This window comes from Vulpes vulpes, chromosome X, assembly GCF_048418805.1.
Source record: "Vulpes vulpes isolate BD-2025 chromosome X, VulVul3, whole genome shotgun sequence".
Taxonomy (NCBI): Eukaryota; Metazoa; Chordata; class Mammalia; order Carnivora; family Canidae; genus Vulpes; species Vulpes vulpes.
In genome coordinates, this window is record NC_132796.1 from 60,975,612 (window position 1) to 61,002,086 (window position 26,475).

General features: G+C 37.3%; 1 protein-coding gene and 1 pseudogene across 1 annotated transcript in view; both read left to right on the top strand.

Annotated features, from left to right (window-relative positions):
- The first annotated feature begins 2,290 nt into the window (after nt 1–2,290).
- On the top strand, nt 2,291–2,807 carry LOC112933597 (ORM1-like protein 2 pseudogene; annotated as a pseudogene).
- A 93-nt stretch (nt 2,808–2,900) lies between these two features.
- Nucleotides 2,901–26,475, top strand: part of CYLC1 (cylicin 1) — an 80,912-nt gene continuing 57,337 nt past the window's right edge. The window contains exon 1 of the mRNA XM_026016773.2: nt 2,901–2,951. Coding sequence (XP_025872558.2) covers nt 2,901–2,951 — 51 coding nt within the window. The remainder of the gene's footprint in view (nt 2,952–26,475) is intronic.

Here is a 26,475-nt window from a genome sequence, read left to right on the forward strand (position 1 = left end):
GTTGGTTCAAGATTGATATCCCAATTTTCCCCTTTTAATTTGCTGCAAAGTTTATTTGATTCATTATGAGATGATTCACTCTCTTCAAGGTCCTTTTGACAAGATTTGAAGTGTGCATCCCTACTTGAAACAATAATTTCTATTATCTGTTGATCAATATTTGAAAGTGTCCTCATAAATTATTGAGGTTTAAGAGTTGAGAACTGGGGGAGGAAGGTAGATGATGGAAGAACAGAGGTCCTCAATTTATCTGGTCACACAAACTTACTTAGATAACTTTCAAAACATACTGAACACCTACAAATTCAACCTGAGATGTAAAGAGAGAACAGTTGGAATGCTACCTGGAATGCAAATGCAACCTGGAATATAAAGAGAGAAAAGTAATCGTTTCCATCAAGGGTGTATTTTACTTAGTTGTGGTTGATATTTTTGACTCTGCTCATTCATAAGTCACTCTGCACTGGAAAAAGTGACTAGAAGGAAGAATTCACCACAAAGGAAAGGCCCGGAAGTAATACTCTGCCACAGACTTGCTGGACGTGGATTTAAAAACCATGTCAGAGATACAATTCAGAAGTAAAACTATAAAATTCCTGGTGGCTCCATAAAACAGCATAAAGGACTCTAGAGATTCTCTTACTGAAAAATTGAGATCTAATAAGGTCAGAATTAAAAATACTTTAACTGAGATACAGTTTAATCTGGATGCTCTAACTGCTAGGGTTAATGAGGTAGAAGAGAGACTAAGTGACATAGAAGACAAGTTGATGGAAAGGAAGGGAGCTGAGGAAAAAAGGAAAAAAAAAACAATTAAGAACCCACAAGGAAAAAAAAGAACCCACGAGTAAAGGCCTAGGGAAATAAATTATAGCTTGATAAGGAATAATATTAGGGCCATTGGCATTCCAGAAAAGGTAGAGAGAAAGGAACACAAAGTATATTTGAATAAATCATACCTAAGAACTTTCCTAATCTGGGGAAGGAAACAGGCATTCAGATCCAAGAAATAGAGAGGACCCACCAAAATCAACAAAAACTGTTCAACACCTTGACATTTAAGAGTGAAACTTGCAAATTTCAAAGATAGAGAAAATTCTTAAAGCAGCTCTAGACAAGAGATGCTTCACTTATATGGGAAGAAATATCAGATTAACAACAAACCTATACACAGAGACCTAGCAGGCCAGAAGGAGCTGTCATAATAATAGAGGGTATTAATGAGAAAAAATGCATCCAAGAATATTTTATTCGGCAAGGCTGTCATTCAGAATAGAAAGAGAGATAAAGAACTTTCAGTATAGGCAGAAAGTGAAAGAATATGTGATCACTAAACCAGCTCTTCAAGAAATATTAAGGGGAACCCTGTAAAAGAAAGAGGGAAACCAAAAAACAATCCACAAAACAAGGACTGTGTAAGTAATACAATAACTCTACATTCATATCTTTCAATAGTTACTCTGAACATGAATGGGCTAAATAATCCCATCAAAAGACTCAGGGTATGGGACTGGATAAGAAAGCAAGAGTCATCTATATGCTGTCAACAAGAGACTCATTTTAGACTTAAGGACATCTCCAGCCTGAAAATGAAGCAGTGGAGAACCATTTACCATTCAAATTCGCCTCAGAAGAAAACTGGGGTAGCAATCCTCATATCAGATAAATTATAATTTATACCAAAAACTAAAAAAAAAAAAAGAATTTATACCAAAAACTGTAATAAGAGATGAAGAAGGACACTATGATATAGGGTCTGTCCAATAAGAGGCCCTAACAATTGTGAGTATTTATGCCCCTAATGTGGGAGCACCCAAGTATATTAACCAATAAATAACCAAAGTAAAGAGATACATAGATAATAATACATTAATAGTAGGAAACTTTAACGCAGCAGTCTCAGCAAATGATAGATTTTGTAAGCAGAACATCAAAGAAACAAGGTCCTTGAGTGACATGCTAGACCAAATGGATTTCACAGATATATACAGAAAATCCCATCCTAATGCAACTGAATACACATTCTTCTCACATGCACATGGAACTTTCTCCAGAATAGACCACATACTGGGTCACAAATCAGGTCCCAACTGATGCCAAAAGATTGGGATTGTCCCATGCATATTTTCAGACCACAGAAACTGGAACTCAATCACAAGAAGAAATTTGGAAGAAACTCAAACACATGAGGTTAAAGAACATCTTACTAAAAGATGAATGGGTCAACCAGGAAATTAGAGAAGAATTAAAAAGATCCATGGAGACTAATGAAAATAAAAATACAGTGGTAATGAACGTCGGGCCTCAAGTCGGACCGGCTTTTGAAGCCAGCAGAAAGAATGTGGGGGTGGCACACAGTGAAGTAAACCCCAACACTCGAGTGATGAAGAGCCAGAGCATCTGGCTGGCCTACATCATCTTGGTAGGACTGCTGAATGTGGATCTACTAAGCATCCCCTTCTTCAGCATACCTATCGTCTGGACCCCGAACAATGTCACCCATAACTTGTGAAAGGGACACCTTTTGAGACCCCTGACCAAGGAAAGGCTCGGCTTCTGACACACTAGGAACAGATGGACTATGGGCTCCAATTTACCTCTTCCCACAAATTCCTCAGCATCTCTCCTATTGTACTTACCTCCTGGTCAGCTTCTACGCCAAGGATGATGCTGCTCACTTCCTCATCAACACAGCCTCATTGTTTAGCATACTGCTGCCTAAGTTGCCCTAATTCCATGGGGTTTATCTCTGGCATCAACAAATACTGAGGGATAGGGCTGGGGATAACACTGGACCAAAGGGCTAGAATATCCTTTCCTTCTCCATATTGTCTTCTGTATCTTGAAAGCCTGAGAACTATATAACTTTCCCAAACTCCAGGAAGAGAAGAAATTGGAAAATGGGTTCCCTGGGCCCAGCCCTAAGAGCAGATTTTTTTGAATCTGGAAAGGTGGGAAGGATAAGGGCTAAATCACTCTCCCTCACAGCAGGAATCCATGTTTGAACAGCATGTTTGGTAACTGAGCAGGTTGTTTCATGATTAAATTTTTCTAGATCTTATACCCACACTACTTTCCAGCTCTGTTTTGCTGTGTATTTTCCTTATAATAAAGATACTTTTTTAAAAAAAGAAATGAAACGAAAAATACAACTTTTTAAAATCTTTGGGATATTGCGAAAACAGTTCTAAGAGGAAAAAAATATCACAATACAAACACCCCTCAAAAAAATTTGGAGGAAAAAAAAAACTAAAATACACATGCTAACCTTGCACCTAAAGGAATTGGACAAAGAACAGGAAGCAAAACCTAAACCAAGCAAAAGAAGTGAGATAATAAAAATTAGAACAGAACTCAATGAAACAGAGACCAGAAGAACTGTAGAATAGATCAAGAAAATCAGGAGCCAGTTCTTTGAAAGAATTAATAAGATAGATAAATCTTTAGCCAGCCTTATTAAAAAGAAAAGAGACTCAAATTAAGAAAATCATGAATGGAAGAGGAGAGATCATGACCAATACTAAGGAAATACAAACAATTATTTAAAAGTTTTATGAGCAGTTATATGCCCGCAAATTAGGCAATCTCGAAGAAATGGATGTATTTCTGGAAACCTAAAAATTACCAAAACTGGAACAAGAAGAAATAGAAAACCTAAACAGGCCAATAACCAGCGAGGAAACTGAAGCAATCATCAAAAACCTCCCAAGACACAAAAGTTGAGGGCCAAATGATTTCCCTGGGGAATTCTACCAAACATTTAAAGAAGAAATAATTCCTATTCTAATAAAGCTGTTTCAAAGAATAGAGAGGAAAGGAGTACTTCCAAACTCATTCATGAGGCCACCATTATATTAATCCTAAAACCAGACAAATACCCCACCAAAAAGGAGAATTATAGACCAATATCCCTAATGAACATGGATGCAAAAATTCTCACCAAGATACTAGCCAACAGGATCCAACAGTACATTAAGTGGATTATTCACCACAACCAAGTGGGATTTATCCCTGGGATGAAAGCATGGTTCAATACTAGTAAAACAATCAACTATAGATCATATCTATAAGAGAAAAAAAACAACCCTAGGAGATCCTCTCAATAGATGCAGAGACATTATTTGAGAAAATACAGCATCCATTCCTGATCAAAACTCTTCAGCATGTAGGGATAGAGAGAACGTTGCTCAATATCATAAAAGGCATTTATGAAAAGCCCCACAGTGAATATAATTTTCAATGGGGAAAAACTCTCAGTCTTTCCCCTAAGATCAAGAACAAGACAGGGATGTCCACTTTCACCACTGTTATTCAATATAGTATTAGAAATCCTAACCTCAGAAATCAGGCAACAAAAAGATATAAAATGCATTTAAATTGGCAAAGAATAAGTCAAAGTCTCCCTCTTCACAGATGACATGATACTGTATATATAGAGAAACCCAAAAGACTCCACCCCAAGATTGCTAGAACTCATACAGCAATTCGGCAACATGGCAGAATACAAAATCAATGCACAGAAATCAGTGGCGTTTCTAAATACTATCAATGAGATTGAAGAAAGATAATTTAATAAATCAATCCCATTTGCAATTGCACCCAAAAGCATAAGATGCCTAGGAATAAACCTAATCAAAGAGGTAAAGGATCTATACTTTATAAACTACAGAACACTTATGAAAGAAATTGACGAAGATGCAAAGAGTTGAAAAATATTCCATGCTCATGGATTGGAAGAATACATATCGTGAACATGTCTATGCTACCCAGGGCAATTTACAAATTCAATGCAATCCCTTCAAAATACCATGTACTTTCTTCACAGTGTTGGAACAAATAATCTTAAGATTTGTATGGAAAGAGAAAAGACCCCAAATAGCCAGAGTGATACTGAAAAAGAAAGCAATGCTGAGGGTATCACAATGCCTCATTTCAAGCTGTATTACAAAGCTGTAATCAGGGATCCCTGGGTGGCGCAGTGGTTTGGCGCCTGCCTTTGGCCCAGGGCGCGATCCTGGAGACCCGGGATCGAGTCCCACGTCGGGCTCCGGTGCATGGAGCCTGCTTCTCCCTCTGCCTGTGTCTCTGCCTCTCTCTCTCTCTCTGTGTCTCTCATGAAAAAATAAATAATAAAATCTTTAAAAAAAAAAAAAAAGCTGTAATCATCAAGAAAGTATGGTACTGGCACAAAAACAGACACATAGATCAGTGGAACAGAATAGAGAACCAAGAAATGGGCCCTCAACTCTATGGTTAACTCATCTTTGACAGCCACATGCAGAAGAATGAAACTAGACAGCCATATGCAGAAGAATTAAACTGGACCAATCTCTTATACCATACACAAAGATAAACTCAAAATGATTGAAAGATCTAAATGCGAGACAAGCGTCCATCAAAATCTTAGAGGAGAACACAGGCAGCAATCTTTTTGAACTTGGCCAGAGCAACTTCTTGCTAGACACATCTATGATGGCAAGAGAAATAAAAGCAAAAATGAACTATTGGTACTTCATCAATATTAAAAGCTTCTGCACAGAACAGAAAACAATCAACAAACCTAAAAGACAACCTAAAGAATGGGTGAAGATGTTTGCAAATAATCTATCAGATGAAGGGCTAGTATTCAAGATGTATAAAGAACTTATCAAAAAATCAACAGCAAAGAAACAAACAATCCAGTCATGAAATGGGCAAGAGACATGAACAGAAATTTCACCAAAGAAGACATACACATGGCCAACAAGCACATGAGAAAATGCTCCTCATCACTTGCCATAAGGGAAATACAAATCAAAACTACAATGAGATACCACCTCACACCAATGAGAATGGTGAAAATTAACAAGACGAAACAATAAATGTTGAAGAGGATGTGGATATAGTGGAGCCCTCTTTCAATTTTGGTAGGAATGCAAACTGGTATAGCTACTCTGGAAAACAGTGTGTAGGTTCCTCAGAGAGTTAAAAATAAAGCTACCCTACATCCCTGCAATTGCACTAATGGGAATTTATCCCAAAGACACTAATGTAGTGAAATGTTGGGCACCTGCACCCCAATGTTCATAGCAGCAATGTCCACAGTATTCAAACTGTCAAAGGAGCCATGATATCCTTTGACAGATGAATGGATAAAGAAAATGTGGTATACATTTACAATGGAATATTACTGAGCCATCAGAAAAGATGAATATCCACCATTTGCTTTGCTATGTCTGGAACTGGAGGGTATTATGCTGAATGAAACAAGTCAATTGGAGAAGGCAATCATCATATGGTTTCACTCATATGTGGAATTTAAGAAATGGTGAAAGGGATTAGAAAGGGAGGGAGGGGATCTGAATGGGGAAAATTGAGAGAGAGAGAGAGAGAGAGAGAGAGAGAGAGAGAGAGAGAGAGAGAAGCCATTAGAGATTCATAACTGGGAAACAAACCAAGGGTTGGGGAAGGGGAAGTCGTTGGGGGCATGGGGTAACTGGGTGACAGACACTAAGGAGGGCAGTTGATAGGATGAGCACTGGGTGTTATACTATATATTGTTAAATTGAATTTAAGTTAAAAAATGAAAAATAATAAGAGTTGAGAACCACCATTCTAACTAGATGGAGATACCAGACTTCCTTTAACCAAATGGAGCTTATAATCGTGGGTATAGGAGCTGAAGGGTCTTTTTAGATTTTATTTTTTACCTTAACTGCTGAATTCCATAAAGTTTTATTATTAACAATTATTCTCATTACATATGATTGTCAAACAGAATACCTGCTTAGTATGAAATAGTAATATTACCTTATTGGATCAATATTTTACATGTAAAAGCATTCAGAATGATTTACATAAAATATATTAACACAGAATGCAAAAAATCTCAGTTTTTGAAATGTGGAATATAGCTCTTGATCACTTGATTACTACCCTCTTACATCCTTAACAGTCTGTGTCATCCTAGATATACTAGCTATTCTGTCTGTCCCTATTACAGATTGAAACACCAGGGAAAATTTAGTCGGCTTATCGAGGGCTATATGATTAAGGACAAAGTCAACATCTGAACACTGTTTTCCTGATTTCCAATCTAATATGTTACTTCCAAGCAGATCCCTTCAAAACACTTCCACCCTTACCACCAGAACAGCAAGGGAACAGTGCAAAATGAAAATGGAACAGAGTCACAAATTTTGGCTCAAAATCAATAACCAGCTTAGTCCCATTATTAGTAGGTGGCAGTTTGTTGATCATCTCAATGTTAGTTTTTCATTGGCTACAGACATTACTGATGCTTCTTTAGTGAAAGAAAAAACCTGAGATATCTAACATTTCCTTACATAATAAAAATATAGATTTATTATTTTTTACTGTTTTAAAGTTTCATTATTTATTTATTCATGAGAGACACAGAGAGAGGCAGAGGGAGAAGCAGGATCCTCCCAGGGAGCCCAATGCGGGTCTCCAACCCAGGGCCCCAGGATCATGACCTGAGCCAAAGGCAAATAAATGCTCTACCACTGAGCCACCCAGGTGTTCGAAATTATAGGTATTATTTGTTTATTCAATAAAGATATCTCAGTGTCTATTTTTGCTAGGCACTATTTTAGGCACTGGAAATGTATCAGTAAATAAAACAAATATTCCCACCCTCATGGCCTTTATATTCTAGTGGTGGGTGATAAATAATAAACAAATAAGTTATATAGAATGTAATCAGAGCTATGAAAAAAATAAAAGAGATAGAGTGGCAAAGAGGGCCAAGATAGGGGAGAAAGTGGTATGGGGGCTTCAGATTCAATGGAATGTATAATCTCCTGTTAGTCTTTGTGTGAATGTTGTTAAAGACAGAAATTGTTGACTGAAAATAAAAAAGAAACTTATTTTTTCTTCTTCAAAGCTCAAGAAGTCTAGAACCCAAGCCAAATCTCATTGTAGATATGTGCATGCTTTCAATCTTCCTTGTTGTATATCTCATTAAAAGACAATTTGGGAAAGCTCTGAGGTGGGAGAAAAAGGAAAGAGATATGACAAAGGGAAAGAGAGGAGGAGACAAGCCTCAGTATTGCCTTGATGAGGGGACTGTACAGGTCATGTATTCTACTTGAGCCCTAGATCTTTCCTAGTTCCTACTATAAGGCCCTTCTCTGGTTCTTCTTTCCACTAATTTTCTTCCTTATGATTAAAATTTCAAATCAATAATGATATGTACAAATAAACAAATCAAAACTTTGAGCATACTCTTCAAATGAGTTAAAAAAAGGCATTTATACTTTATAGCTTTAAATCTTCATAGATATTACTGCTTCAAAATTTAAAAATTAATAAATATTTTATTTGTTCACTCATAAGAGACACACAGAGAGGGATCCCTGGGTGGTGCAGCGGTTTGGCGCCTGCCTTTGGCCCAGGGCGCGATCCTGGAGACCGGGGATCGAATCCCACGTCAGGCTCCCGGTGCATGGAGCCTGCTTCTCCCTCTGCCTATGTCTCTGCCTCTCTCTCTCTCTCTCTCTGTATGACTATCATAAATAAATAATAAAAAAAATTTAAAAAAAAGAGACACACAGAGAGAGGCAGAGACAAAGGCAGAGGGAGAAGCAGGCTCCCAGTGGGGAGCCAGTTGTGGAACTCCATCCCAGAACCCCGGGATCAGGAGCTGAGCCAAAGCCAGATGCTTAACCACTGGGCCACCCAGGTGCCCCTAAAATTTCATGTAAAACTATAATAAACATCTTTCTGCTGAAATGAGTTACTCAGGATGCATTCCTAAGTAGAGTAGAATTACTGGGCCCTAGGGTAGAAACATTTTTCAGGTCTTTTTACACATAGTGTTCCTTTTATTGCTTTATTGATTGTGATCCATTTTTGGCTTACAAATTGAATGGTTTTGTATTACTTTTCTACAGAGGATAATGTTTGATGGATTTTTTGGCTGATGGAAGGATACTGAGACCGCATAGCACCGCTCAAGTGAAATTTACTTGGTGTCTTTGATCACATTTTCCTTTTATTTCCTAAAAATGAAATAGGGCATTACATAAGAAATACACTTTCAAACTGTGGAAGGAGCCTCAGTGTCCATCGAAAGATGCATGGATAAAGATGTGGTATATGTATACAATGGAGTATTACTCAGCCATTAGAAACGACAAATACCCACCATGTGCTTTAACGTGGATGAAACTGGAGGGTATTATGCTGAGTGAAGTAAGTCAATCGGAGAATGACAAACATTATATGGTTTCATTCATACAGGGAATATAAAATATAAAAATAGTGAAAATGATTAAAGGGGAAAGGAGAGAAAATGAGTGGGAAATATCTGAGAGGGTGACAGAACATGAGACTCCTAACTCTAGGAAACAAACAAGAGGTAGTGGTAGGGGAGGTGGGCAGGGGGACGGGGTGACTGAATGATGGGCACTCAGGAGGGCACTTGAAGGGATGAGCACTGGGTGTTGTACTATATGTTGGGAAATCGAACTCCAATAAAAATATACATAATTAATTAATTAACTAACTAACTAATTAATTAATTAATTAAAAAATCACTTTCAAAAATAAGTAATAAAAGTAACAACAAAAAGTGGTGACAAATGTAATGACTAATGAATTGCCTCTCTGCCCGGGGTCAAGAAGATACTCATTTTTTTTTTTTTGTTATCTAGAACACATTCAAGATATTTTTTTCTTCCTGTACATATCCTTACCTATGGCATGAGTTTTCATTTTATATACTGAAAAGTTCATATTTGCAAATTTCCTACCAAGTAGCATTTGACAACTGGTTTTTAACATAAGTGTATATATAATAATATTTTTTTTATTTGGGGAGAAATAAAACATTTTTTCAGGCGTCTTGGTACTATTTTAATAGGCATTGTACCTTTGTGTAATTTACACATCTAAAAGGAAACTATATTCAATTTATTTTAAGGAAATATTACTGTGAACATACATATAATCTTTATGGGGAGAAGTCTGAATATGAAGGAAATGTACAAGATTAAAGTTGCTTTTTTATAGAGAAGTGTTTATATTCTTTTATTTTCCTTTCAGTCCATATAACCCTTTCATGTACACATATACACATGTGCATGCTCAATTGTGTTAAAATAGTCTGATATCAAATAATGAGATGTTTATTAAACAAGCAAATAGATTCAATCATTTAAAAAATGACCAATTCTCTCAGATCAAGCTGAGAGAATTTGAGCTTCTGAGAATCTCAGAATTGTATTTAAACACAGTTAAAATTTTGGAATGGATTTCAGAAGCATCTATGCACTGTAAAATATAATTACTCTGTCTTTTCCCTTCAACTTCCTGTTATTAACAATCTCTTTATGATGTCATCACTCAACATTCCCAGTTTGAATTTACAATGCTAAAGTCCTGGTAACATACAGGCAGGGGAAATGTCTCTTCCAAGATTGTAAGTACTTTGTTTAATACGTTTTTTTAGTATTTTTAATGACTAACATGCTCAATTTAGCAACATATTTATATTTTTAATGTAAATAATGTTTCTATTATGGAATTTCACTTATAGATTAAAATTTTAGACATAGGTATGAAGTTTTCAACAATATTTCGAGTGTTTTGCTTTGAGATTTAGATACTTCAAGATTTTTCATGAAATAGTTGATAGTCTTAACAATTATATGTGTGTGCATGTGTATGTATACTGATAATCACATCTTATTATAAGGAGAAAGGAAGTAATGTGTGTGAAGGTACTTAAAATGTAAAGCAAGAAACAATGAAGTAAGACTTTATTATACAGCTTTGATGGACTTAATTTTATTTAAAGGAAAATCAGACCATTCTTTAGGTCTGATAAAAAAGAAGATTTACTGTTGTTTCCAATAAAAGAAAGTATACTGAGTTGCATTTTAAAAGGAATCATTAAGTAAATAATGAATATTATTAATATGTAATTAAATAATAGTATTTCTACAGGCTTTCATGGCCACATTTTTCAATGTTTGTCTTTATTTTGAAAGCTCATCTCCTCTAAAATAATATTGCTGAAATTATAAAGAAAAATAGGATAATATAGACCATATTGACTTGGAGCCACCAGCTAATAGCCATGTGTATTAAGTTGAACCTCAAGAGAATGTCAGTATTCAATCATCTTTTACCTACAAAACTGGAATTTTCTTATGGTACAATCTAATATAAAAAAACATAGAGCAGACCTGGTGGCCTACTGGTTTAACGCCGCCTTCAGTCCATGGCGTGATCCTGGAGACCCGGGATTGAGTCCCACCTCAGGCTCCTTGCATGGAGCCTGCTTCTCCCTCTACTTGTGTCCCTGCCTCTCTCTCTCTCTCTGTGTGTGTGTGTGTGTGTGTGCGTGTGTCTCTCATGAATAAATAAGTAAAATAAAAATCTTTTAAAAAACATAAAATCAGTAAGAAAGATACTCTTTTTTTTTAAGAAAGATACTCTTAAGGTGACATAAAAAGTTGAAAGTTATGAATAGGTATTTTATAGAAAAAGAAATGTGAATGACCAGTAAACATAAAAAGTTGCACAACCTCATTTATGAAAAGAAAATCTGGAAAATCTTTGACTCAGAAATTCAAAATCTACAGAAAAAAAACTAAACTAGGCTAAAATAATTTTTCCTTTTTAAATGATTCTTTTTTGTGATGTTTAGATGTTTTTGATTAGTATGCATTACTTTTAAAATCAAATTTCAATACAGTGTGGAAGAAAGAAAAAGGATGATTTGACTGAGAAATGAAAATTGAGCTCCTAGTGTTTTTATTTTTATTTTTTATTTTTTTTAATTAATTTTTATTGGTGTTCAATTTACCAACATACAGAAAAACACCCAGTGCTCATCCCGTCAAGTGTCCACCTCAGTGCCCGTCCTAGTGTTTTTAGAAAGACATTTCTCGTTCGATGCTGCCTACATCATAAAGGCTTCAGGATTACATCACCATTGGGCACTATCTCTGAAACACAGTGTCATCAGCAAAATCTTCTATGTCTTCCTCTGCCTCCTATCTGAATGATATCCACACTTTCATGCTCTCTGAAACATGGCTTTTTCTCAAATACACTGCTTCTCCTGAGGCCCTCTTGAGTAGGAGATATTTTCCTTTCCATGTCCCTTCCTACCACTGGATCCAGAGGTGCAATAGATATATGCTTGGTTCCTCAATGGTATTTCCAACTCATTTTAATTCTCTACTCCCTAAAAAATAGCTAGCTTTGAATCTCATGTCATCAGATTGTATCACCTGATACTTTTCCTTGTTATATTCATCTACTAACTCCCAGGCCATCCCCTTTATTTTGCCATGATTTTCTGTCTGGCCCACTGCCATTACCTCTCTTCTTAATCTCTGATGATTTTAAGATGTAATCATTCCATATCCCAACATCTCGATTACTTGACTTTATTTTCTCAAATTATATTGCTTTCCATTTTATTTCAGTGGCTCAATCCTATTCATAATTCTCCAAAATCTCAATTTCAAACATTTCATTCTTCAACCACTGCTTTAGGTACCACTAATATCCCCACTCCAACAATTCTTCTGCCCCTATAAGATCTATTGATTTTACTACCTTTGAACTATTGCTCATTAGTCCTCTCCTTATGGCTTTACTTCTGTTCTTACCCTTTATAGATATTCACCAATCTTAAGTTCTTATAGACTAATGGTGAACCAATATAAATAATTTCCTGCGTACAACTTCAATTCCCTTTACCCACTCTCCCTTTGACATTTCTTTGACAAAACCTTAATTTTAGATAAATCCAACTTCCCCATTACTTCCCAGTAGCACCTTTGCAAGTTGAATATGGCTGAGGAAAACCTTGTAACCATGATAATTGGCTTAATTTATAATATTAAACTGCAAGTGGACCATTAAAGATATCTAGCAATGCTATTAAACTTCACTCATCTGTTCAAATCTCCCCTTTAAGATGACTATTTCTTATATTTTTTCTCTTAAATTTCAATAGATTTCCACCCCACTCTTGGCTAATAGAGGAAAATAAGGAAAATTTTCACTATTTCCACAACTAAATATACTAGTCTATGTGTATCTTTAAACCCTTTTTTCTGCCTTCCTCCTATTGTAGTAGGAACCTTCTTCTTGCTCATATCTAAATATAACTTAGGGATCCCTGGGTGGCGCAGCGGTTTAGCGCCTGCCTTTGGCCCAGGGCGCGATCCTGGAGACCCGGGATCGAATCCCACATCGGGCTCCCGGTGCATGGAGCCTGCTTCTCCCTCTGCCTGTGTCTCTGCCTCTCTCTCTCTCTCTCTCTCTGTGACTATCATAAATAATAAAATAAAAAAAAATAAAAATAAAAAAAAAATAAATATAACTTAAGTTGTATTAGTTTCCTAGGGCTGCTGAAGCAAATTACCACAAACTAGCTAGCCTAAAATATTAGAAGTTTATTGTCTCATATTTCTGGAAACTAAAAGTCCAAAATCAAGATGGCAGCATTATGGGCTTCTTCTCAAGGCTCTGAGGAAGAATGTATCCCATGACTCTTCTAGCGTCTGGCAGTTTCTAGCAATCATTGGCATTCCTTGGATTGTAGATACGTCACCCCAGTCTCTGCCTCAGTCATCACATGGCATACTCTCCCTGTCTGTGTGTGTCAGTGTCCAAATTCCCTTCTTCTCATAAGAACATAAAATATTGAATTAAAAAAAAATATTGAATTAGAACTCATCTTAATCCAGTATGACCTCATTTAAACTTGATTACATCTGCAAAGACCCTGTTTCCAAATAAGGTCAAATTCACAGGTACCAAATGATAGGACTTCAATGTATCTTTATGGGAGACGTAATTCAACTCATAACACTGGGCATTGGATTTTTCTTCACTACTTAAGGATATGCCTCCTATAATTAACTTATCTTCTGTATCCTCATTTTTTGGTCTTTTTTCTTTGAAACATAATTGACATATAACTGTGTAAGTTTGAGGTGTACAATGTGATGATTTGATCTGGGGATCTGAGATTGAGTCCCGCATCGGGCTCCCTGCTGGGAGCCTGCTTTTCCCTTTGCCTGTGTCTCTGCCTCTCTCTGTGTGTCTGTCAGAAATAAATAAATAAAGACCTGAGCCCAAGGCAGATGCCCAACCACTGAGCCACCCAGGTGTCCCAATAAAATCTTTAACAATAATTTAAATCTTTTAAATTCAAATTCATTTTATTTAATATATACTGTATTATTAGTTTCAGAGGTAGAATTTAGTGATTCATCAATTGCATATAACACCCAGTGCTCATTACTCAAGTATCCTTAAAGTCCATCACCAAATTACTCCATGCTTCCACACACTTCCCCTCCAGCAACATTCATTTTGTTTCCTATAGTTAAGAGTCTCTAATGGTTATCTGATAAATGATTAGTATCCAATATATATAAAGAACATATAAAATTTAACACAAAAAATGAATAATGCAATTCAAAATTGTGCAGAAGACTTGGATAGACATTTTATCAAGGAAGACATACACATGGCCAAAAGACACATGAAAAGATGTCAACATCACTCATCATCAGGAAAATACAAATCAAAATTCTAATGAGATATCACCTCACACCTATCAGAATGGTTTATTTTTTAAAAATTGTTAAAGATTTGAAGTTCATATGCATTGCAGAATTATGACCATTGCAGGATTAGTTAACATCTCCATCACATCATATAATTACCATTTCTTTTTTTATGATGAGAACATTTGAGGTCTACTCTCTTACCAAATTTCAAGTATATAATACATCATTGTTAACTATAATCACTACAATATATTCATCTTATGACTGGAAGTTTGTACCCTTTGAACATCTCTGAATTTCCCCTATGTGTGAGGTGATATTTTTAATTTCTGTCTGATTGGATCTAAATTCTGCAGTCTTGAAGTCTCTTGAGTCCTTTATGGTTTTTTCTAGAGCCACCAGTAGCTGTAAAATAGTGCTTCTGAATTGGCTTTCTGACACTGAATTGTAATCCATATTTTGCAACTCTGTGGGAGAGAGGGCTGTTTCTGATTCTTTTTTTTGAGGTGAGGTTTTCCTTCTAGTCATTTTGCTCAGTGCAGAGTGGCCAAAAACAAGTTGTATTGGGAAAAGGAGAAAAAGAGAGAGAAGGAAAGAAAAGAGAAAAAGAAAAAAGAGAAAGAAGAAAAAAAGGGGAAAAAGAGAAGAAAAAGAAAGAAAAAGAAAGAAAGGAGAAAAAAGAAAAAAAAGGGGGTGGGGTGGGGTAAGCAATCAGAAATCAAGAAGAAAGAAAGAAAAAAAAACACAAAACAAAACAAACAAAAAAACACAAAAACAAACAAACAAACAAACAAAAAAAAACCACGGGGAGTATCTTCTGATTCTGTGTACTTTAAGTCCCTTGACTTCCCTTGGAACTGGTCCGTCTCCTTGGTCTTCTGGGGGAGGGGCCTGCTGTGCTGATTCTCAGGTGTTAGCACTTGAGGGAGCTGCTCTGCCCCTGCCTGGTGCAGGGCTCAGTGGGGGGTGTTTACCCCGTGAGGCCCCGGGAGGAAGCCACAGTGGGGCGGCAGCTCTGGGACCCTGGAGTCAGCTCCCGCAGTAACTCCGGGGCTCTCCGTCTGCAGGGCCTGGGGGCTCCCGGGCGGCCCGCTGATCTGCTCAGCTCCAGGCAGAAGCCTCCTTGCGGTCCTGGGCCCTCCCGGCCTCTGCCTGTCCCTGGGGGAGGCCGGATCCTGGGCTGTGTCCCAGCGCCCTGTGCTCAGGGGCCTGCGCTGTTGGATTCGCGCTCCCGCCCCGCAGCCCCCTCCGCGGAGCCGCCCCCCGAGCCCCTCCGAGCTGTTCCCGGAGCCGCGCCGCCCCCTCCGCGGAGCTTCTTCCTCCGCCCGAGCCGCCGCCGCCGAGCTGCTCCCGGAGCCGCGCAGCCCCCTCCGTGGAGCCGCCGCCCGAGCCCCTCCGAGCTGCTCCGGGTCCCGCCGTGCGCGCTGCAGCCCTTAGGGAGCTCGGCGCACTCCCCCGGGGCGCAGTTCCTCTGTTACTGTCCCAGGGAGCCCGAGGGCATCCCCGCCTTTCTGGGGATCCTGCTCCAATTCCCCGGGAGGCCTTTCCGCGGGGAAGGTTGGTGCAGCTCCTGCTCCTCCGGGACGGGGCTCTCCTGTCCTGGGGACACTCGCCCCGGCCTCAGCCCGGCTCCTCGCGGGGCCCCTCCCCCTTGGAGGCCTTTTGTGTCTTTATTTCTTTTTTCCCGTCTTCCTACCTTGATAGAGGCGCGAACTCTTCTCACTGTAGCGTTCCAGCTGGTCTCTCTTTAAATCTCAGGCCGAATTCGTAGATTTTCAGGATGATTGGATGGTTTTCTAGGTAATTTGTTGAGGACAGGTGACTTGGAGACCCTGCTCTTCCGCCATCTTGCCCCTCCCCCCCCACATCAAATCTTCTTTATCCATTCATCTATCAATTGATATTTTGGCTCCTTCCACAATTTGGTTTTAATGGACTTTCTTTTTAATAATCCTGAGTAAGCGTTTATCAATTTTATTCTTTCTTTCAATTAACACCTCCTCTTTTTGTTGATCTCTTCTACTATTGTTGTTGTTTATTTCTTTATCATTGATTTCTGCTCTAATATTTATTACTTTTCTTCTGCATTTAGACATTTTTGCTGTTCTTTTCTCAGCTCCTTAAGGTGTAAGGTTACTTGGTGTATATGAGACTTTCCTTGTTTGTTGCTAAGGGCCTGTATTACTATGTACCTGCCTCTTAAGTCTGCCTTTGCTTTATCCCAAGGTTTTGAACTGTTTTTGCTATAATTTCATGTGCTTCCAGTTTTTAAAAAACTAATTTTCTGGTTGACCCATTAATTCTTTACTAGTATTCTTTTTAACCTCCATGTACTTGTGGTCCTTCCAGTTTTTTTCTTGTGGCTGAGTTCATGTTTTATGGCATTGTGGTCTGAAAACATGCATGTTATGATCTCAATATTTTTGTAGCAGTTGAGACCTGATGTGTGAGCCAGTTTGTGATCTGTTCTGGAGAATGTTCAGTGTGTAGTAGAGAATGTGTATTCTGCTGCTTTAGGATGAAATCCTCTGAATACATCTGTTAAGTCTATTTGGTCCAGTATGTCATTGAAAGTCCTTATTTCCTTACTGATATTCTGTTTATATTATCTGTCTATTGTGTGAGTGGAATGTTAAAGTCCCTTACTATTTTTGTATTGTGAACAATGCGTTTCTTTAATTTTTTTTTTTAATTTTGTTATTTATTGGTTCACAGAAGTGGCTGCTCCCAAGTTAGGGATATAAATATTTAAAACTGTTAGATCTTGTTGCATAGACCCTTTTAATATGGTATAGTGTCTTTCTTCATCTTTTACTAGACTCTTTGGTTTAAAATTTAGTTTGTCTTATATAAGAATGGCTACCTGAGCTTTCTTTTTAAGTACATTAGCATGATAAATGGTTCTGCATCCCCTCACTTTCAAAATGGAGGTGTCTTTGGGTCTAAAATGTTTTTCCTGGAAGCAGTATATCAAGAAGTCTTTTTTATTATTTTTTTTATCCCTTCTGTTACCTGTGTCTTTTGATTGGAGCATTTAGTCCATTTATATTCAGACCAATTATTGAAAGACATATGAATTTAATGTCAATGTATTACCTGTATAATCACTGTTCCTGTAGGTTGGCTCTGTTCCTTTCTAGTCATTATTACCTTGAGGCTCTCTCTTTCTGCTCAAAGGGCCACCTTTAATATTTCTTTTAGGAGTGGTTTGGTGTTCAAAAATTCCTTTATTTTGTGTTTATCCTGGAAAACCTTCACCTCTCCTTATATTCTGAATGACAGCCTTGCTGAATAAAGTATTCTTGGATGTATATTTTCTCATTTATGACATTGAATATCTCATGCCAGTCTTTCTGGCTTGCCAGACTCCATGGACAGGTTTGCTGCCAACATTATGTGTCTACCTTTGTAGGTTAAGGACCACTTTTCTTGAACTGCATTCAAGAATTTCTGTTTATCTTTAAAGTTTGCAAATTTAACGATTATGTGCCAGAGTGCCGACCTATTTTTATTGATTATGAGAAGAGTTCCCTGTGCCTCCTGGACTTGAATGCCTTTTACCTTCCACAGATTAATAAAGTTCTCAGCTATAATTTGTTCAAATGAACCTTCTACCTCATTCTCCTGCTCCTCATCTTCTGGGACATGTTTTATTCAGATATTATTTCACTTTATGGAATAGCTGAGATTTCTAAATCTCCCTTCATAATTTAATAGTTTTCTTTCTCTCTTCTTTTCAGCTTATTTTCCAACATTTTATCTTCTATATCACTAACTCACTCTTCTACCTCATTCATCATTGTGTTTATAGCCTCCACTTGGGGCTGCATCTCTGTAACAGCATTTTTAATATTGGCATGACTAGGTTTTAGTTCTTTTATTTCTATTTTCTAAGATTTTATTTATTTATTTGAGAGAAAGTGTGAGAGAGCAAGCATTAGCAGGGGGGAGGGGTAGAGGGAGATATAGAAGCAGACTCTCAGCTGAGCAGGGATCTCAATCCCAATCATTACCTGAGCCAAAGGCAGATGCTTAACCAACTGAGGCACCCCTAGTTTTTTTTATTTCTACAGTAAGGGATTCTCTAGTGACTTCTATGTTTATTTTAAGCCTAGATAGTATCTTGACAATCACTGTTTCAAATTCTAGTTCAGACATCTTACTTATATTCATGGTGATTAAATCTCTTGCAGTGAGTACTACCTCCTGTTCATTCTTTTGGGATGAATTTCTCAGTCTTATCACTTTCTCCAGAAAATAAAAGAAGAAAGAAGGGCAGAAAACAACAATAACAATAGAAAAAAAAGAAACAACAACAACAACAACAAAAACCCACCAAAGACAGAAAAAACAAAACAAAACAAAACAAAAAAACTAGATCCGAAGTGTGGTTTGTTCTGCAAACACATATATATAATGAAAAGAAAAATAAATATATGTGTAAAGTATAAGAAATAAAAGTTTAAAAAAGAATTGAAAAAGTAAGAAAATAACTAAAAACATAATACTGAAATGACAAAAAAAAAATTTAAAAACCACAAAGAATTCTATATATCAATTTCCCCAAGAGCTGAAGCTTTGCAGCTGAAGCTTTGCAGCCCTCTATGATCAGTGAAAATGTTATAAGCCTGCTTTCCTCCTGGTTTTCAGGGGGAAAGTCCTCTTGCATTGATTCCCAGGTTCACCTGCGCTATTGCAAATGCATCTTCCTGAGCAGACACAGGGAAGCATCTCATGATTCCACTATATGGTACTGTTTCTTCCCTGAAGGTTTTTACGACAACGGGCTGGATGAATATCGTGATGCACAGCTCTCTGGCCTCAGAGCTGAAAACTTGCAGATCCCCATTCCTCAGTGAACACTCGGAAAAGCAGTCAATCACTCCTATCTCTGAAGTTTCTTTCAGAACACTGTGTTCAACTGGACTGTGACCAAACATTTTTATCTCAGGCACACGACGGAGTTGCAAAATGACAAATTTTATTTATTTTCATTTTTAAAAATTGATTATATTTATTTTAAATTTAAATTAATTAGCATACAGTGTATTATTAGTTTCAGAGGTTGAATTCAGTGATTCATCAGCTTTGTATAATACCCAGTGTTCATGACATCACATGCCCTCTCTTATGTCCTTACCCAGTTAGGCCATCCCCCCACTCCCTTCCCCTCCAGAAACCGTGTTGTTTCCTATGTTGAAGGGTCTTCTATGGTCTGTCTCCCTCTCTGATTTTGTCTTTTATTTTTCCCCTCATTTCCCTATGATCTTCTGTTTTACTTCTTAAATTCCACATATGAGTGAAATTATATATTTGTCTTTCTATGATTCACTAATTTGACTTAGCAAAATACCCTCTAATGTCATACACATCATTGCAAATGGAAAGATTTCATTTTTTGACAGCTGAGTAGTATTCTGTTTTACATATATACCACTCATCTTTACCATTTGTCTGTCAATGGACATTTGGGCTCTTTCCACAGTCTGCTTATTGTTGACATTGGGACTTTTTCCACAGTCTGGCTATTGTTGACATTGCTACTATAAACATTGGTATGTAAGGACCCCTTTGGTTCACTACATTTGTATCTTTTGGGTAAATAACTAGTAGTACAATTGCTGTGTCATGGGGATCCCTGGGTGGTGCAGTGGTTTAGCGCCTGCCTTTGGCCCAGGGCGTGATCCTGGAAACCCGGGATCGAATCCCACGTCGGGCTCCTGGTGCATGGAGCCTGCTTCTCCCTCGCCTGTGTCTCTGCCTCTCTCTCTCTCTCTCTCTCTCTGTGTGTGTGTGTGTGTGTGTGTGACTACCATAAATAAATAAAAATTAAAAATTAATTTAAAAAACTATTGCTGTGTCATAGGGTAGCTCTATTTTCAAATCTTTGAGAAACTTCCATGCTTCTTCCACAGTAGCTGCACCAACTCTCATTCCCACCAACAGTGTAAGAGTGTTCTAATTTCTCCACATCCTCACCAACATCGCTCATTTCCTGAATTGCTTATTTTACCCATTCTGACTATTTGGAAGTGGTATCTCATTGTAGCTTTGATTTGTATTTCCCTGATACCTAGTTGATGTTCAGCAGTTTTTCATCTGTCTGTTGCAAATTTGTATGTCTTCTTTGGAAAAATATCTGTTCATGTCTTTTGCCCAAGTCTTGACTGGAATTTTTTGATTTGGGGGTATTAGTGTTGAGTTTGATAAGTTCTTTATAGATCATGGATACTAGATTTTATTGAATAAAACATTTGCAAATACCTTCTCTCGTTCTGTCATTCATCTTTTGGTTTTATTGACTGTTTGCTATGAAAAATCTTTTTATCTTGATAAAGTCCTAATACTTCATTTTTGCATTTGTTTTCCTTGCCTTTGAAGTTATGTCTAGCAAGAAGTTGCTGTGGCCAAGATTACAGAGGTTGCTGTCTTTTTTCTCCTCTAAGATTTTGATAGATCCCTGACTCATATTTAGGTCTTTCATCCATTTTGACTCTATTTTTGCATATGGTGTAAGATAAAGGTTCAGTTTCATTTTTATACACGTGACTGTCCAATTTTCCAGACACCATTTGTTGAAAAGACTGCCATTTTTCATTGGATATTCTTTCATTCTTTGTCAGAGATTAGTTGACCATTGAGTTGAGGGTACATTTCTGGGTTCTCTATTCTGTGCCATTGACCTATGTGTCTGTTTTTTGCTGGTACCATAGTGTCCTGATTATTACAGCTTTTCCATATGACTTGAAGTCTGGCATTGTGATGCCATCAGCTTTTGTTTGTTTGTTTAAGTTTTTCAGCATTCCTCTAGCTTTTGGGGTCTTTTATGATTCCATACAAATTTAGAATTATTTATTCCATTTCTCTGAAAAAAGTTAATGTTATTTTGATAGGGATTTCATTGAAAGTATACACTTCTGGAAGTAGCATAGACATTTTAATGTTTATTCTTCCAATCCATGAGAATTTAACATTTTTCTACTTATTTGTGTCTTCCTCGGTTTCTTTCATTGGTATTCTGTCATTTTTAGAGTACAAGTCTTTTGTCTCCTTGATTAGGTTTATTCCTATATATCTTATGGGTTTTGGTGCAATTGTGATATTGATTTTTTATTTCTCTACTTTCTGTCTCATTGTTAGTGAATAGACATGCAAATTATTTCTGTGCATTAATTTTGTATACTGCCATTTTGCTGAAATCCTGTATGAGTTCTAGCAATTTTGAATTGGATTCTTTTGCATTTTCCTAATAGAAAATCATGTAATCTGTGAAGAATGTGAGTATAACTTCTTCATTGTAGATTCAGATGCCTTTTATTTGGTCTTATTACCTGATGGCTGAGACTAGGACTTCCAGTACTATGTTGAACAATAGTAGTGAGAGTGGACATCTTTGTCATATTCCTGACATTAGAGGGAAAGCTCTCAGTTTTCCCCCATTGACAAAAATATTCACTGTGAGTTTTTTGTAGATGCCTTCTATGAGGTATGTTCTGACTATTCCTACACTTGGAGATTTTTAATCAAGAAAGAATAGTCTATTTTGTCAAAAACTTTTTTCTGCATCAATTGAGAACATCATAAGGATTTTGTTGCTTTCTTAATGTGGTGTTTCACATTGAATGATTTGCAGATTTTGAGCCACCCTGGCAACATAGGAATAAATTCCATTTGATGGTGAAGAATGATCCTTTTAATGCATTGTTGGATGCTGTTGGCTAGTATGTTGGTGAGATTTTTGCATCCAGTTTGTTAGAAACATTGGTCTGGAATTCTCCTTTTTGGTGCAGTGTTTGGTTCTGGGATTAAGATAATGTTGTCCTCATAGAACAGTATGGAAATTCTCTGCCATTTCTTTTTTTTATATAAATTTATTTTTTACTGGTGTTCAATTTGGCAACATATATAATAACACCCAGGGCTCATCCCATCAATTGCCCCCCTCAGTGCCCATCACCCAGTCAAACCCACCACCGCCTACCTACCCTTCTCCCACCCCTAGTTCATTTCCCAGAGTTAGGAATCTCTCACGTTCTGTCTCCCTTTCTTATATTTCCCACTCATTTTTTCTCCTTTCCCCTTTATTCCCTTTCACTATTTTTTATATTCCCCAAATGAATGAGACCATATAATGTTTGTCCTCTGATTGACTTATTTCACTCAGCGTAATACCCTCCAGTTCCAACCACGTCGAAGCAAATGGTGGGTATTTGTCGTTTCTAATGGCTGCATAATATTTCATTGTATACATAAACCACATCAATTTTATCCATTCATCTTTCCATGGACACCGAGGCTCCTTCCACAGTTTGGCTATTGTAGACATTGCTGCTATTAACATCAGGATGCAGGTGTCTGGGCGTTTCATTGCATCTGTATCTTTGGGGTAAATCCCCAGCAGTGCAATTGCTGGGTCTTAGGGCAGATCTATTTTTAACCCTTTGAGGAACCTCCACACAGTTTTCCAGAGTGGCTGCATGAGTTCATATTCCCACCAACAGTTCAAGAGGGTTCTCCTTTCTCCACATGCTCTCCAACATTTGTTGTTTCTTGACTTGTTAATTTTCCCCATTCTTTCTGGTGTGAGGTGGCATCTCATTGTGGTTTTGATTTGTATTTCCCTGATGGCAAGTAATGCGGAGCATTTTCTCATGTGCGTGTTGGCCATGTCTATGTCTTCCTCTGTGAGATTTCTGTTCATGTCTTTTGCCCATTTCATGAATGGATTTTTTTTTTTTACTAGCCCTTTATCTGACATGTCATTTGCAAAAATCTTCTCCCATTCTGAGGGTTGTCTTTTAGTTTTGTTGACTGTATCCTTTGCTGTGCAAAAGCTTCTTATCTTGATGAAGTCTCAATAGTTCATTTTTGCTTTTGTTTCTCTTGCTTCCATGGATGTATTTTGCAAGAAGTTACTGTGGCCAAGTTCATAAAGGGTGTTGCCTGTGTTCTCCTCTAGGATTTTGATGGAATCTTGTCTCACATTTAGATCTTTCATCCATTTTGAGTATATTTTTGTGTATGGTGGAAGATAGATTCCTAATTTCATTCTTCTGCATGTGAATGTCCAATTTTCCCTGCACCACTTATTGAAGAGACTGTCTTTATTCCAGTGGATAGTCTTTTGTCCTTTGTCGAATGTTAGTTGACCATAAGGTTGAGGGTCCACTTCTGAATTCTCTATTCTATTCCATTGATCTATGTGTCAGATTTTGTGCCAGTACCACACTGTCTTGATGACCACAGCTTTGTAGTACAACCTGAAATCTGGCATTGTGATGCTCCCAGATATGGTTTTCTTTTTTTAATATTCCCCTGGATATTCGGGGTCTTTTCTGATTCCACACAAATCTTTAAAAAGTTTGTTCCAACTCTCTGAAGAAAGTACATGTTATTTTGATAAGGATTGCATTAAAAGTGTAAATTGCCCTGGGTGACATTGACATTTTCACAATATTAATTCTTCCAATCCATGAGCATGGAATATTTTTCCATCTCTTTGTGTCTTCCTCAATTTCTTTCAAAAGTGTTTTGTAGTTTTCAGGGTATAGATTCTTTACCTCTTTGGTAAGGTTTATTCCTTGGTATCTTATGCTTTTGGGTGCAATTGTAAATGGTATTGCCTCCTTAAATTCTCTTTCTTCAGTCTCATTGTTAGTGTATAGAAATGCCACTGACTTCTGCCCATTGATTTTGTATCCTGCCACGCTGCCAAAATGCTGTATGAGTTCTAGCAATCTTGGGGTGGAATCTTCTGGGTTTTCTATGTAGAGTATCTTGTCATCGGTGAAGAGGGAGAGTTTGACTTCTTCTTTGCCAATTTGAATGCCTTTTAATCCTTTTTATTGCCTGATTGCGGAGGCTAGGACTTCTAGTACTGTGTTGAATAGCAGTGGTGAGAGAGGACATCCCTGTCGTGATCCTGATCTTAGGGAAAAGGCTCACAGTGTTTCCCCATTGAGAATGATATTTGCTGTGGTCTTTGCAGAGATGGCTTTCAAGATGTTGAGGAATGTTCCCTCTATCCCTACACTCTGAAGAGTTTTGATCAGGAATGAATGCTGTATTTTGTCAAATGCTTTCTCTGCATCTTTGAGAGGATCATATTGTTCTTGTTTTTTCTCTTGCTGGTATGATGAATCACATTGATTGTTTTATGAGCATTGAACCAGCCTTGCATCCCGGGGATAAATCCTACTTGGTCAGAATGAATAATCTTCTAACTGTATTGTTGTATCCTATTGGCTATTGTTGAGAATTTTAGCATCCATGTTCATCAGGGATATGGCCTATAATTCTCCTTTTTGGTGGGGTACTTGTCTGGTTTTGGAATTAAGCTGATACTGGCCTCATAGAACAGGTTTGGAAGTATTCCATCTCTTTCTATCTTTCAGAACAGCTTTAGTAGAATAGGTATGGTTTCTTCTTTAAACGTTTGATAGAATTCCCCAGGGAAGCCATCTGGCCCTGGACTTTTGTATCTTGGGAGGTTTTTTATGACTGATTCAATTTACTCCCTGGCTATTGGCCTGTTCAGGTTTTCTACTTTTTCCTGTTGCAATTTTGATAGTTTGTGGTTTTCCAGAATGTGTCCATTTCTTCTAGATTCCCTAATTTATCAGCATATAGCTGTTCATAATATGTTTTTAAAATCGTTTCTATTTCCTTGGTGTTAGTAGTGATCTCTCCTTTCTCATTCATGATTTTATTAATTTGAGTCTTCTCTCTCTTCTTTTAAATAAGGCTGGCTAATGGTTTGTCTATTGTATTAATTCTTTCAAAAAAACAACTTCTGGTTTTGTTGATCTGTTCCACAGTTCTTCTGGTCTCTATTTCATTGAATTCTGCTCGAATCTTTATTAACTCTCTTCTTCTGCTGGGTGTAGGATCTATTTTTTTTTTTTTTTTTTTTCTAGCTCCTTTAGGTGTAAGGTTAGCTTTTGTATTTGAGTTCTTTCCAGTTTTTGGATGGATGCTTGTATTGTGATGTATTTCCCCCTCAGGACTGCTTTTGCTGTATCCCAAGAATTTTGAATGGTTGTATCTTCATTCTCATTAGTTTCCATGAATCTTTTTAATAATTCTTCCTTAATTTCCTGCTTGACCCTTTCATCTTTTAGCAGGATGATCCTTAACCTCCATGTGTTTTAAATCCTTCCAAACTTCTTCTTGTGATTTAGTTCTAATTTCAAGGCATTATGGTCTGAGAATATGCAGGGGATGGTCTCAGTCTTTTGGTATTGGTTAAGACCTGGTTTGTGACCCAGTATGTTGTCTCTTCTGGAGAAAGTTCCATGTGCACTTGAGAAGAATGTGTATTCAGTTGAGTTTGGATGTAAAGTTCTGTAGGTATCTGTGAAATCCATCTGGTCCAGTGTATCATTTAAAACTCTTGTTTCTTTGGAGATGTTGTGCTTAGAAAACATATCGAATGTAGAAAGACCTAGATTGAAGTCACCAAGTATAAGCGTATTACTATCTAAGTATGTCTTAACTTTGGTTATTAATTGATTGATATATTTGGCAGCTCCCACATTTGGGGCATATATATTGAGGATTGTTAAGTCCTCTTGTTGGATAGATCCTTTAAGTATGATATAGTGTCCCTCTTCATCTCTCACTACAGTCTTCAGGGTAAATTTTAGTTTGTCTCATATAAGGATGGCTACCCCTGTTGTATTTTGAGGACCATTTGAATGGTAAATGGTTTTCCGACCTTTTATTTTCCGGGTGCAGGTGTCCTTAAGTCTAAAATGAGTCTCTTGTAGACCGCAAATTGATGGGTCCTGCTTTTTTATCCAGTCTGACACCCTGCGCCTTTTGATGTGGTCATTAACCCCATTCATGTTCAGAGTTACTATTGACAGATATGAGTTTAGTGTCGTCATGATACCTATTCAGTCCCTGTTTTTGTTCCATTGGACATCAT